Source organism: Oenanthe melanoleuca, chromosome 5 (assembly GCF_029582105.1).
Source record: "Oenanthe melanoleuca isolate GR-GAL-2019-014 chromosome 5, OMel1.0, whole genome shotgun sequence".
Taxonomy (NCBI): Eukaryota; Metazoa; Chordata; class Aves; order Passeriformes; family Muscicapidae; genus Oenanthe; species Oenanthe melanoleuca.
This window is the reverse complement of record NC_079339.1, coordinates 26,234,007-26,249,458: the sequence shown is the minus strand read 5'-3', so window position 1 is coordinate 26,249,458 and position 15,452 is coordinate 26,234,007. Positions and strand designations below refer to the sequence as shown.

The 15,452-nt window shown below is 34.8% G+C and overlaps 1 protein-coding gene across 4 annotated transcripts in view; it reads left to right on the top strand.

Moving 5' to 3' along the window:
- The window catches only part of TTBK2 (tau tubulin kinase 2), a 77,141-nt gene that overhangs the window by 10,702 nt on the left and 50,987 nt on the right, over nucleotides 1-15,452 (top strand). For all 4 annotated transcript variants that reach the window (XM_056493295.1, XM_056493297.1, XM_056493299.1 and 1 more), the window contains exons 2-3: nucleotides 9,269-9,428; nucleotides 13,223-13,370. In XM_056493295.1, coding sequence (XP_056349270.1) covers nucleotides 9,360-9,428; nucleotides 13,223-13,370 — 217 coding nt within the window. In that variant the 5' untranslated portion in view covers nucleotides 9,269-9,359. The remainder of the gene's footprint in view (nucleotides 1-9,268; nucleotides 9,429-13,222; nucleotides 13,371-15,452) is intronic.

The window sequence follows — 15,452 nt, the reverse complement described above, 5'->3', positions numbered from 1 at the left end:
CACCCAGCAGTTCCTCTCAATTACTCCTTTAATAGTTTGGATTGGAACTTTAAAAGATTATCTAGATCCAACCCCTGCCATGGCTGCCAGTCTGTTCAAGGCCCCATCCAGTCTGGCTCCTGCTTTTGAGGAAGCATTGTGTTTAGATACCAAAGGAATCCATTCCAAATTTGAAAGCAGAGCTGTTAATGATCTAGATGGAAGATGAGTCAGGTTTTCTGTATATGAACACTTTGTGCAAAAAATATTTTTTAATGGAACCTGAGTGAAAATATTGATCTTAATAAATGATAGCTCATTAGCCTAAAAAGGGTAGCTCTCTGTGCTGTACTGTATATTTACAGATGATCTAGACAAGATGCAAATACTGAAATTAACATAGTCTGGTGATACAAGGGTATTAAAATTATCAAATATGAAGATGGAAGAACTGGAGAAAGATCTTTCTGCTCTGAGGTAATGATGAATGAAAATTATCATAAAGCAGTTCACATAGGATAAATAATTTTAAAATTTACAGCAATTAACTTCTTTTGAATATGGTCTTGCAGGTTCTGTGAAAATAACAGGTTAGTGCTTACTAACAATGCTGGTCTCCACATCTCAGAGGGGATGTAGTAGAACTGGAAAAAGCACACAGGTGATCAAAATCAGTGAAGGACCAAATAGCTGAAGAGTTAAATGAGGGGGCGTATGGTAGGGGTGTATTCCCTGTGTAGGACTGAAAGGTGAACTGGGAGCAACTGTACACTGCCTTCCTGTGCAAGGGTTAATGAACCTCAAATGCAACTAGCAGAAGACAAATTTGAAACAAAGATGTGCTTCCCACAGCGTGGAATTAGGTTACAATTTGCTTTACGAGGGTTACAGGTGATAAAGCTTTCATGGTTCAGAAAAATTCTGATGAACTTGGAGACAAAAAAATCTTAAATACTATCTTTGGCTCTTATTTTGGGTCCCAGCTTTCTATACTCCCAGAAAATATTCTGGCAAGGATGATCATATGCTTTCTGTGTCCTTGTATTTTCCCCTAAACATCAGCTGCTGGCAATAGTCAGGGACAGAAGATTGCACTGGGTGGATCTGATGCAGCCTGTCTCCTCTTATGATTAGCTGTCCATGCTATCTGCTTTTCTCCTGTCTAACCTAATTATTTTCTGCTGCAAATTAAGTTGATATTTTTGGATTTGTCCCAACTTCAAATACCTTTGCCAAAATTCCATTTTGGTTCTTTAATACCTATCTTCCATTTCAAACCTTGAAGGACCTTGGATTGGGAGCTCAAATTTCAGTCACTGTTGCTTGAAGGCACCTTTAACTGCAGCTATAAAGCAAGTGCATGCTCTGACCAAGCCACATTGCTGACTGGAACTCCTGTACCTTTGTAATTTCCAGCACCAGTGTTTTTTAGGGACAAACTATTTAGGCAGTCTTAGATGAGATATACCCATTTCCTTTGTTGTTTTGTATTGTGCTTGTGGATTTGATGTTGCCAGAGCCCATGTGATCATTTTGGAATATTCTGTAAACAAGAGAGACTTCCTGGCCCTGCCCAGAACCTCTCTCTTACAGCCATACCAAACTGAAGATAAAGTAGTAACTTGTGTGCTCTTCTGGCAGTATATCATATGTTTATTCACCTGCCTTAGTGCCACCTTCTTTCACCAGAGCCAGGCACCAAGCCATTTCCCACCTCTCCTGTCATTTGGCAGTGCATAAGGACCCACTTATGTGGCTGTGTCCTACCCTCTGGTGCTAGGGGTGTTGACAGCAGTGCTGAATTGGTCTTGGCATGAGTGTCACTGTGGTTTTTCATCTTTTGCTTGTGCCTGACTTTTCCAGCATTCTTGATCTGCTGCTGAAAAGTACTATCCTCCTTGAAAAACTGAGGTATCTCCTGAAAAATTGTAATGTGATGGTGTGTCTTTGCTCCTTAACTCTTGCAGGGATTGCTGTGTTGTGTGCCAGGATGAGTGTACATTGCCCTCGTCGAGAAGGCCTGTCAGAGTTTGCTAGATGTCTTGCACTCCTCTGGACTCCTCGTGTTCCATCTTCCTGTCAGCTAGGCTCTTCTGGAGTCATCCTGCTTGGTGTAGTAGTTGCTGTCCTCATTTCACACATTAGCAAAAAGAAGAGCTTTATTTAAGAGCTGTATTTAAGGAGATGGAATACCTATGTGTTCACAGCCAGTGCCTTCTCTTTATCACAGTACTGCAGCAGATTTAGTTACATGCCCTAAAGATAAGGATGCTAAGAGATCTGACATTACAGACTGAAAAAAGATCTTTTCCTCTGTTCTTTTTCCTGTTCTGCTTAGCAAGCTGTCAGGTCTCACTCACTGTGTTATTGTGATGTGCTTTATCCACTGATACATCAAGAGGATTCTCAGATTTTGTTAGTGAGGTCACTTCATGGCTGGTACTGCAGCCTGAGCACAATGTTGTGAGAGCAGTCGTGTGGCTGCCAGCTGGGCTGGGTCTGTGCCACTGGCAGCCCTCTTGATTTCTTGTATGCTGTCAGTGCAGACATTTTGCTATTCACATGCCATCCATGTGAATGTCTCATCAAAGTTTTTCTGCCAATTTTTTTGTATTTTCAAAAAAGTTAAATCTTATTCCCATTTATAATTAGGGTTTGCCCTAAACTCTACTTCTTTGGATTAAGCATTTAGCTGTGTATATGCCCCTGTATCATTCTCACACTGTCCTTAGCAGCTCTTATCCTCTGTAAATTGCCATGTATCTATGCTGAAAAGTTTCATAGGCTTTGGAAGAAGTTCTTCAGAGCAGTGTATTGCTTGCCTTCTTGTCTCCTCTAGTTGTGTGTTATATGCATGTGCTGGGCATTTCTGTTTTTCCTTGCTGAAAAAATGAATTTATGAAATAATAGAAATAGATAGTACTAGTAGAAAAGTCAATAGTTTGGAGCATCTTAAAAGATCAATTTTTGTTATTCCTTGGAATATAAATGGTGAGCTATTAATATTCTGAGTTTTTCCTAAGAGGATAACTTACTATTCCGACATTTCAAAAGACTGGAAGCAAAGATTTTAATTTTGCTGATAAATCCAGACTATAAGCAGTTTGATATTATAACCCTGTGCTACTGTTTAAAACATCTTAGTTATTTGACTTCAAGCTGTCTTTGTTCAAAACCACACTTCCCTACCACTTTCCTACAATGAAAATTTTCCTAAGATCTTGAAAAATTATTATTGCAGAACCTTGTATAATTAAGGTAATTGCAGAACTGACATTCCATTTTCAAGTTTCTTTGAAGAAGACTTGACAAATAAAACAAATTTTTATAGCAAAAATCTATGGTTCTAGTTCTATTTAAGTTTGCTGTCAATACCACAACATTTTTTTAGTGAATCTAAGGCACAGAAATACAGCTTTTTTTTTTTTTTTTCAAGCACTTTTAGGGTTTTAAAATTAATCCTTGAGTACTTAAAAAGGTTCCAGAATCCTCTTTTTGACTGAACTCATGCACAGTTGTGAAAAAAAATTGAGAATTAATTCCACTTCCCCAAGGATTAGGTTTCCACATTAATATTTAAGGCTCTGCACCTGAGGTTGAAGTTCAACAACTGGTTGAAAGCAACTCAGTTGTCAGCCCTTCCCTGTTCCCTACAGCTAACTTCCATTCTTTCACTTTTTCTGACATAAGCCTTTGGGCTCTAGTGGAACAGATCAAATTAGGAAATTTACCATGCTATTTCTCACATGCATGAATTAAAATGTCATGGATTAAATAGAGTTTTTGATATATGACTCATTCTAATTCTCCCCGGCCAAAATTTTCTGGTTTTCTTTAGGTAATAAATTACATTCTGTTTCTCTGATAGGCGTCACAACCATATAATCTTTCCCTATCATGCAAATACAGATGCTTTCCTTTCTCTATGGCAAGACATAGAGTACCCTTTATCTCAGTTGGTCTGAAAAAGAAACATTGAAGTTTACTTATATGCAAATGCTTTTAAGCCAAATTTAATTTTCAAGTTGTAAATTCTATTTTGGGCTTGAAGAGGATTTTGTGCCTAAAACTTGTATGAGTTTTCTACATGAATTAGTTGGTTTAGTGAAATATAATACATTCCTTGAATTTGCCTGACTTGGGTTTTCATAATATTTTGGTACTGAATACTCTTGCAAACTGAAAACAGTGTGGTAGCTTGAAATATGTATCTTTTTAAAATAAAACTCGAAACTAAACATTATATTTTTATCTCTGTCTTCAAACTGAGAAAATATCTCCACCTTTGTAATAACAACTGCAGAAGTTGCCAGAAGGAAATACAGACTCTTTGGCAATAGCACACAAGACAGTTGGGAGCTTTTCACACCTGGAATCTGCAAGTGGTGATGAGTATTTTTGGTGAGCGCTTGAGAAAGGAAAACCTAAACTGGCATTGGTTCTGTGTTGAATTTTTTAAAGGATTTTCTTCACGATCAGAAGAGTTGGAAGTTTAAGTCAAGGTCTGAAATTCAGTTTTCTCATTGATGTGGTGAATGGTGATTTTCAAAGCACCAGCTTTTAATCAATGTGTTTAGAAAATATTCAGGTTTCAATGTAGGATGGCTTTCTAGTTTGGATATTCAAATAGATGTATTTAAATAATTTCTACCCCTAGAATTAACTATTTGAACATGTTCTTTGCCTTTCTGAGACAGTGGACTTTAACATAAATGTGGTGAAATTAGGACCTTTGAACATTTCCTGCCTTGATTTTCTGTTTATGCTGGCCTTTTAAAATTTTTTTGTTTCTTAAGTTCTGCTTAAAAACAGAAAATACAGAAATGGAAACCAACTTAGGTAGGGTCCAGTTAATTTACTAGGTTTTTTAGTGACCTGAAGGAATGCAGATAGAGCTCCTAATATGCTCAGAGAGTTCCTGATAGTAAAAGGTTAATACTATTCCATAGTGAAAGCAATAGGACATGTATTCCTTTCTATGGAACAGAAATAATCTTCTGTGCTCCCTTTCTTTGTCCTGGAACTTAGAGTAGCTCCATTCAGCCAAAATTTTTTGTACTACTTTCACAACCTTAGGTCTGAATTTAAAGATCTATAAAGCCTGATAAGCAGAGGTTGGCTTCAGTTTAGGCTGTCTCTGAGGGAATTACATACATGCACACAAATTACATTAAAAGATTGCCCTTTTTTTCTGGAAATTTTGCACTTGTTTTCAGATACCATATAATCTCTTAGTGTACTTGGATGGGGTAAATTCATCTTTTACACAGCTGATGTGTAGTTAAAATCAGTTAAAGTGGATAGAAGGGTTTTGAATAATGGATATCTGTTTGTACAGTATTCTAGATATTAGTTCTAATGTTCTTTTACCTGTTCTTATTTTATACTGTAATCTGTTACCAGCAAAAGCTTGTGCTATGGAACAGTCTATCCTCATTGTGTTGTCCTAATTACTCCATGACCTGTCATCTGGAAATAATTTTGACAGAGGGCTAATTGTCTTTAGTTGTGGTAGTTGTGTTATCTTGAAAAGTTCCTCTGAAGTAATAAACTAATCTGATTAGAAAACTAATAAGTTAATGAATACAGAATTTTATGAGAATTTTATGAGATACATTGCAATTGCAGTTGCTTTTTTAGGAGAATTATAAAGATGTGTTTGTTGTGCTGAAAATAGCTTTACTGCCACCTAAAAAACTGCACTGCTAAAGGATTCATTTGCTGAATGAGTAAGGGAAATCTTGCACCTTAACTGTGTGTCATTAATTATTCATCTGTTTCAGTAGAATACAGAACATGCTGGAGCTTTCTTAAATTGTTAACATCATTTTAGCCTGTTAAAGAGCTATGCTGAAATTAATGTATTTCAGTAATACAAATGCCACTGTATTTACTTTTATGAGTCTTTAATTCATTTGTGAAATTTGGAATGGGCCAAACAGTCTGAATTCAAATTCTTCTAAATTTGGAGAAATTTCAGTTCCAATCTTAACCTGAGGACCACTTCCAAAGAATGCATATTTGTATCTGTCCAAAAGTCCTTTAAATGTTATCCACTGCAGTACATCAATAATTAACACATTTGCAGATTATACAGCGCTAACACCATTAGAGAACACATCAGAGCAATGATAAGATAGATAAGATAGTGAATAAGGCCTTTAAAAACTGTACTCTTGTAGCAAAGCCAAAGTGTAAGGATGGAGGTGTATAAGCATCTGATAAAGTTGTGGTTTAGCAAAAGTATAAAGCCTTTTCAGACTTAAATTAGGGAAATAAGACTTTCATCACAAAGAAATAATAAGAAAACCTATTTTCTCCATATTAGGAATTGGTATGATAGAGTCTAATTCAATGTGAATGTCTAACTCATGGTTGCTGTCCATACCACAAGAAGAAGTGGAACATGGAGAGGGATTTTGAAGGAGGACCATGGTTGTGAAGGAAGGCTTAAAGCTAAATGTATTAATTTACAGGAAGTTAAAAATGGTATGTTTAGATGCTTAAATGAAGTGAAATTACTGTAAATGGAATTTGGTTACCAAAACTGTAACCAAGTCCTGTGGTAAAAAATTAAAACTAAACTTAAAAAAAGTTATTCTTATAGTGATGGAAGAAATATACTGGAGCATGTTATCAGTGAAGAATGTTTGAAGTCTTACATATTAATATGTGCTAATTCACTGAAAGCGGTGGAAGTTATGAAGTGGCTTGATCAAGTAAAGGTTTGAACTAATTTCAAGCCCTCTGGCCTTGAAATTTGTCACTGAATCCTTCTGCTCTACTTGAAGTCTTGAATAAAACAGAGTTCTTTGAATTGACTTCAACATGTTTGTAATGTTTGCAGTTGATTATTAAGTTTCAGGAGGAGTTTAGCTCCTTGTCTTCAAGGGCTCAGGAGAGAACTTTTGTCTTGCATGCATGACAGTTCAATGGGTCTTTATGTTTTATTGCTTTGAATACCTGGTTTCCATGATACAGAATAGATATTGTTTCTTTATAATGATCAGGGATGACAAGAGATTTAGAAAAGAATTAGTGTATTAGAATAGGATTGAGGAGTTGTGTACAAATGAAGATTTTGTTACCCTGACCATGCAGGTATTGCACACAGTAAGAATAGAGTACTTCTATGACAGTTCTTAAAATACATGAGTTGGATCTTTGCATTCTGGGCCAGATATTGATGCTCTATTTGTTCTGCTCAAGAATCCACAAATGAGTAGCTCTCAGAAATACTTGTCAGAGTTGTGATTCTAAATTGTAAATTTAAATATATTTAAAAAAAAAGTTCAGTATCAAATCAGGAATCAGTAGGTTGATAGGAGTATTAAAAAAAACTCTGAACTGTCATATCTTTGATTTAATAAAGCATCTACTTTTCCTACCGGTCATGAATTTTGCTTATGTTTGCAAAAATCTTATTTGCAATTTTAGATTGTGTTCTGGTGAGGTGAATAGTTTCACCCTTACTTGTGTTAAGCAAATATCAGGGAAAATAAATCCTCTTGAAGTTCCAGTATAGAAATGAGCAATTTATTTATGAAGACCAACCCATGCTTTGATGTAACTGGCAGTGGTGGAAAGAGAAGCAAACATTTGAGTTAGTGGAAAAGCCACTGTATGTGCTTTAAGCATGTAATTTTAGAAAAAGACCTTCTCCCCTTCATTAGTGGATTTTTGTTTCATCTTTGCTCCTTACTGTGTTATGAGAATTCTGTTAGAAAGGACAGTAAGTGTGGTCAGTAGTTAGTAATTTTAGGGGGTTCACATAAATGGCTCTAGTTCTTTTTAGAATTTTGACCTTATCTGCAGGGAAGAATTTACTATCACTGGTAGAATTTGAATTGGTTTAGTTCAACCTGATTAAATTGCAGGATGGGAGCTGTTATTCAGAACATATGCTCTTAATTTGGTTTCCCTTCATTTGTTTGAATTAAACCAATTTAGGCTATGTATTCTGAATGAGCACTCCTTTACAGGCATGTAATCCACCCTCACTGGGTGTAAATTTAGATCCTCAGTAATCCAGATTAATATTTCTCCAGAGGGGTTTGTTTTATTTGGAGTTGATTCAATTGTCATAATGTCCAATTGAAGCAAAAAGGTGTAAATATCATATGAAAAAGAAATATGAAAGAACATGAAAAAAACAGTTATTGTCGTGTCACACAAATGTTTGTCTTAAAAAGCCAGGTTGTTTAAGCAGCAGAGTGTTTATGAAAAGAGCAGAATTTAGTCCCAGTAGTAAGATTGGCATTTAGCCACATGAAAGGCCATACTGCTGATTTAAATCAGAATGGTTTTACCAGTTTTGCATATCATTTGTGTTTTGATTCAGGGAGAAAAGCGTTGTTCACTTGCAGTTATGCTATTTTGAAAGCTATAAAATAACCTAAAGCAAATATACTTTTTGAAGAGTATTGTCTTTGGATAAGAGTGCTTATACAGAGTTACATTTGTATAATTACACCAGTGTAACAGCAGGCACAGTTCTAGAAAAGCTCAAAGAATTGAAATAAGCTTTCGATTGGATGTAGTAATTGCTGATGGGAACCATTACGGATATCTTAATCTCCAAAGTACAATTTTTTATAATACTATCTATAATCCAATTCAGCAATTTGATTGCCAAAACCAGAAAATTAAAAAAAAACAAAAAAAACCAAACAAAACCAAACAAAAAACCCCCAAAAATCCTGTCAAAATTACCAAAGATAGGGTTTTTTCCTTACCAAAGACAGCTGTTTATATAGCCTGACATAATTGCACTTTAAATGTATTTAATCTGAAATAATCCTAGCTATGTGAAACACATTGTAAAATGTGAATCAGTCTGTATGCAGTGCAACTGAAATTTAAGAATCTATTTTCAGCATTGTAATTTTTGGTTAATATTATTTTAATGTTGTTATATATTACTATTAATTGATTAAACAATTATTTAATAAGTTATTAATTAGATTTTAAAAGGGATTATTAAAATTAAGTTTAAATGTAATTATGCCTTGCAGCAATTTGAAACTGCTTGTGGAATATACCTCTGAAAATGTTTAAGTTCATTAGTTCTGTATTGAGATTGATTTTGGAGATTTGAGAGAGCAAGTTAAAAAATTAAGGAATGATATCTTTGAATTTTTTTCTGTACTGGAAACTGTCTAGAATTTCAGCGTTAGTCACTGTGGGATACGAAAACTAGTTAAGGTGGTGGGTGAGAAACACAACTTTTGCTGTATTGCTTGTTGTTCTGCTAATCACTGAAATCCCTTGCTCTGCTCTTTTTCTGCAGTGACTGGTTAAATGGAAGCCATTCCTGGGATCTGGATGGTTTCTACTGAAGCAGACTTTGCATAGCAGCTCCATCACCTCAGGAGGTTGCAATGAGTGGAGGAGGGGATCAGCCTGACATCCTCAGTGTGGGAATATTGGTCAAAGAAAGATGGAAAGTGGTGAGTATGCCTTCCTGCAATTCTGTGCCTTCTTTGAAACATGTTTTTACAAAGAAGTGGTTTGAGCTTTGAAAGTAATTTAAAAAATCCTTGTGATATTTTGCTTAATACTTACATGGAATTGTGAATGAGCTTTAAAACTACTTGTTTCTCTTACTCTACTTTAAAGAGAAGTTATGAGGGTTTAAAGTGGATTATTTTTTTTCCTATTGAGGACCTAAGAGAGCTCTTAATTCCCAATGTAGTGCCTGATCCAAGCACAACTGGAAGAGTACTGTTAGTATATTGAACCTAATCAGTGATTATGTCAGTCAGTTTTGGAGATCAGTCAGATGCCCTCCGCTGAAACTGGTAAGTTTGTGAGATATGTTACTTCTTATAGGAAGATCTCTCAGGACCGTGCTGCTCTTCCTTTTTGTGTGTTGGATTTTATGGCATAGATTTATTCTCAGCTGATTTGTATTCATTTGATTATGTGCCAGCATTGGCCTTACCATAAATAGCTCTGTTCCCTTTCAGTGTTCCTATCCTTGATTTGCATCTTGAGGGAAACAGTATCCATTTAAAGCTATTTTTGCTAGGAGAAACAGGCTGACTTCTCGTAGCTCCTTCTCCATTTCTTTTTGGGTCTCCATCACTTTGGTTTTTTTTACTTAGAATTAAAAAAAAAAAAAAGGCCAGTTCACAATACAACATTTAGAGTATCTGTGTGTGTGTGTGTGTGTGTGTAGTAGGCTGTGAATGGATTCTGAATTTCTTGCTTTATATTACTCCCCTATTTCAAAATTTTTAGAACTGTAAAACTGAACATAGAAGATAAAAATCCATTATTAATTTTAAATTAATAAGAGAGAATAATTTCAACTGTCTTGTGCCCCATCTTTCATTTCAATATGCAGGAAATGGATACTAACTTTGTGTAGGAAATCTTTATATTAGCTATTTAGGTTCTATTTATCTAAAAGGAATCTCTGGAGTATAAGTATTTGTAAAATACCTTCTTAATTTCAACTCAATACAACAGTGGAGCAATACCAGAATGCACAGTCTTGAATCAGATCAAATAGTATAAAATATCATTTTATATACAATAATATACAACATACAATAGATAATAACATGCTAATATATCACTATTTAGTTGTCAGACGTGTGCAACAGTTAGCTGTGTTTTCTTCAGGTTTATTTTCTTTCCTATGTAATGAAGACTGCTGATGACTTAAGTGTCTTCTGGAAAATTTTGAAAGTAGGCTGAAGTTCATTTCATGTAATTATGCATTTTCACTTACATGTTTTCCAGATCAAGTGTTACAGGTGAATGAGTGCCAAGTATTTCCTGTCGGTAACTCTTCAATTTCTTATCTTCTGTAGCACATATTAAGGATTTCTTCATGGCATTAAGAAATGAACTCAGGATTTCATAGGACTGTTTCCCAGTGGAAGAAACTTAAATGCTATTTTTGGATTTTTTTTTTGCTGTTGAGGACCTTTTTTTTTTTTTGCAGTTGTGAAAACTACATCTAAAATTCTTGGACATGAACATTTTAAAAAAACATGTTCAATTAAATTTAATTTTAACATAGATATTATTTAGGGTGATTTTATTTTGAAAAGTAAGCATAAAGAAAGAAATTATTAAATATTTTTTCCCCAGTGATAACCTCTTGCTCTTGTGGTGTCTGATAACACTTGCTTTTATCCTTTGTTGATGCCTCTTTTTTTGCCTTTGAAAGATTTATTACAATCCTGACTTGGAGAGACTTGATTATAATGATAACTGATTTTAGATATGTTTAAGAATGCCATTCAACTGGCATTGTAAGCAAAGGTACCAAGATAAAAACTTGTTGGAAATTGTATGCATTAGCCTGGAAGCATACAAAGACACAGAAGTCAAAGAGAGAATGGAGAGAAAGAGTTTGTGGTGGGAGATGCTGAATGCAAGAAGAGAAAGCTGAAACTAATGAACAAAGTGGGGGAAATTGTAATGCAGATGTAAAGAAGAGCAGTGTGGGCCTCATCAAGGTAAAAGATGTTGAGCAGATGTGGCAGGAGGCCAGTATGGTTGAGAGGTCAACACCTGTGTGAACTGGAAAGCAAAATGCAAGTGAACAGAAGGTGGGAACAGGGATGGGCTGCCCAAGATGAACATGGAGATCTTGCCTCTGTGTGTTGAATATATGGGAAAGCCAGAGCTCAGCTGGCAGTTGTGACTGCTGAAGGATGTGAAAAGCAGCAAGAAAAACTTCTATAGAGATGTTGGCAGTAAAAAAAGAACAAGGAGAGTATGGGCTCATTGTTGAATGTGTGTGACTTGATGACAAAGGATGTGGAAAGTATTTTTTTCTGCAATCAAAAAGAGGTTAATTTGTGCCTGGAACTAATAAGTGATGTAATTATTGGGTGTATACTAATGATTCTCATGTACTTTAGCTAAGGGTATAAATTGATCTGTTTATTTTATTAGTGGTGGTGGTTTTGTTTGTTTAAAAAAATTTAAGTGTACAATCAGAGAAACAGCCCTTTCAAAGGCAGTCTTTCTTGGTCTGGTCATTTCTCAAAGCTGGTAAATGAAGTTAGATAATAAACTTGTCTACATTTGTGAGGGGGTGAGGATGTCTGTGTCATCTCTTTCCTTTTCCTCTCACCATTTTCATCATGCATTCTCACTGGTGTACTTGTACTATGCTGAAAATTCATGTGTTATTTGTTATCTTCCTTATTCATAGAGCCTAGGCTATTTTAAAAAAATGTTTTTCTTGCTCAGTCAAATGTCTGATGGTCTGGATTTGCAAATTTTCAGAATCAGAAGACAGGTCAACATATTGCTGCTCTCTAGAATCCTGGACTGTTTAGATGACATTTTGTACAGTGTAGTCATATGATGGTAGCAACTGTATGTTTTCAGGTGACATTTAGAAAACCATGCCAGTCTTAAGGTAAATTCTTTTTGTCTCCTTTTCTCTTTTATCAGCTTTAGAATGTTAGCCAGGGGAGGCATTTTGTGAAACAACATTGACATTTTTGATATTGAAAACCAAAGAAGTGTCTCTTCCCCATGATCACTTAAAGGAGAGTGAAGAAACACCTATTAATATTTGCTCTGAATGCAGTGCAAACTAATTAGTAGGCCATAAGCATTCTTTTTGCTTCTTCCTTGCACAGGTGAAACTTTCAATGCTGCAAGTTTCTTGAGTCTGTCTGTTAATAAGAATGATATTGGTGAATTGTAAGTGAATGAGTAACATTTGAGATGTATATTCAAAGACAATCTTAGCCATTTCTTATAATTTATGATTTAGCTGCTGTGTTTAAGTCACTCCATATAATAGAAAATATTGTCTCTTTTCAGGAAATCCAAAAACTGGTATAACTTTAGACCTTTATTATTCAGTGTGCGTATTTTTGAAAAGAGAAAAAGATGGCATATTTTAAAAATGTCACTGTGCATTTGTATTTGAAGATCTCTGGACTGTGTGTGACTATTTGAGGAAAGACTTTATTCAGCATCTTGACTTTGCCCAGATTCATGCTGGGAATACTACTACACTCTTCTCTTATGCTATATGCAATAATGTAGATGGGGATCAGGTGTGTTCTCTTCCAAACTGTGGCTAGCCATACCTTGGTCAATTATTCACAAGCTCTTATGTACTGAAGGATGTGATTGTTATTTTAAAATCTATTTGTAATACAACAGCGTTTAGAGTATGACAGAACATAGAGGTATTGCTGTTTTCTTTCTTCTGCCCTCTTTAAGATATGTTTTTGTTCTTTCTTTTTCCCCAATATAGTTGAGGAAAATAGGAGGTGGAGGATTTGGAGAAATTTACGATGCACTGGACTTGCTTACTCGGGAAAACGTTGCACTAAAGGTCGAATCAGCTCAGCAGCCAAAGCAAGTGCTGAAAATGGAAGTAGCTGTGTTGAAGAAGCTGCAAGGTAGGGCTGTATGTTGGATATGCAAGAAGTAGAATGTCAGCGTATCTTCTTTTAAAAAAATTTGTAATTATAATAATATTTGGAGTAAATATTTCCTATGTTCTGCATGTTCTTGGTAAATGGTTATTAAAAGCAGAATAGAAGCTCTTTCAGATTCTGAAAGTTTTGCTACAGCGAAGCTTTTGTTTAAAATGGGATGACATGAAAATAAAAAGAACAACAAAAACAGTTCCTGCAAAAATCTTGATTCAGTTTTACTTTATTCTGAATCCATATCTTCTCTTTCTTTTTTGCTCTAGACTTTGTTGTTATTCTTGTCTTTATTTTTTTCTGTACTATGTAGCATTGAATATTTGAGGGTCCTAAGCATAGCATATGTGATAAGAATATTTGTTTTCTTTGCTGTGCAGGCATTGCTGAGAATTCTAATACTGAAATGGGAAACATACTTTTAAAAATCCCCACAAGCAAAAGCCCCATCTTTAAAGTACTGTAACTTGTATGAGAAAACTACTGACATGTAAAATCCTGAAGTACTTCCGGGGTTAAATTTCTTTAAATCAGAGTTTGAATAGTCACACTCTCTTTACCTTTAGATAGTTTAATGAAGCTATCAATACAGAGAAATATGCAGTGGCTTCTCTTAATTGCCTTGTACAACACAAGATTACAGAAAGAAAGTTTAAATAGTGACTTTTTCTTTAAAAAATATTATTTTTAATGGAAGATGTTGAATAATACATGCACTCCTGTCAGCAGCCCAATTTTTCCAAACTCTTAGTTTGAATAAAACAAAGTCTGCATGACATATGTTTCTGCCTGATGTGCTGTAAAGGTCACACTGCAGCAGGAATTGACAGCCTCTATAGATTTAAGAGGGCAGGCGTGTCACATGTTAGGATGTTAATAAACCGTTCCTATGCTTTTGTCTGTTTCAAGGATTGCACTACAACATCTAGTATTATATAGCTGAGCAAGGATTTTCTTTAAATTTTAAAGTTTCTAGTCCAGAGATGAGTAGTAAACTTCAGTATTGGCAATTGGAAGTTTGGAAAACGTTTGTCAGGGTTCTCGAAAGAAATTATCCTAAAGACAGTGAGTTTTGAAGAACAAAATACTCCACAACTCCTGGGATTTTTAAGAACTCAGAATTAATTTTTCCAAGAGTTTGTTGGTTTTTTCTGCACACATGAGCTTGATTCTATTTTTACAAAATCCACGGTCTTTAAAATGGTGTAGATGAAACAAATAAATGATAAGGATATTAATAGATCTGAAAGAAAACACTGGAATTTGGAGCTACAAATCTAGTGGTAGCACTCTAATGCTAATGTATTTATGAAAACATGACCTTATATAGGACTGTGTAATTGGAATGCATTTTAACTTTCTACTGTAAATTACAGTATAGTGGAGCTTCAGTTAGGATATTAGAAAAGGAATTTTTTTCTTAGTCAAAGCTTTTTTATCTTTTGAAATATTTGTGGAAAAAAAAAGATTAAATATTAAAATACTTATGTGTGAAAAATTGGCATAGGGCTTTACAGAAGTTATACTCTCAGAGGAATAGCTAGGAAACTATAATTTCAAACAGCCCAAGTCTTCCTGCAGAAGAGTCTTTGGTTCTATTGAATCATGGGAAATGTCTAGATAAAAAGAACAGAACAATGAAACATCTGAACAACGCATTCACTGAGACAAATTATCCACGTAATACATAATCCAAATAAATATTTCTGTTATTTATTTTCTCAGTGATATTTCTCTGAGCAAATAATAAATAAAAGTTTTTATATAACTGAAACCCTGATTTTGTACGAGATCTTTAGAAATAACACTTTGGACAATCTTTCTTATGGGAAAACAATCTAAATATATTATTCCTTGCATTTTATATCTTGGTGCTCTCTTGCACAAAAGAAAGAAAAAAAATTAAGAAAAATAAGTTGGTGGTGATAGTAACACTAGAGGTGACTCTCAGTCATTGTTGTGAAAGTTAACTCTTACTGCACTGGTTTTAGATAGGGAGTGTTGTAGGTTATCAGTGATGGGTCAAATGAACATTTTGAATATATTACTATT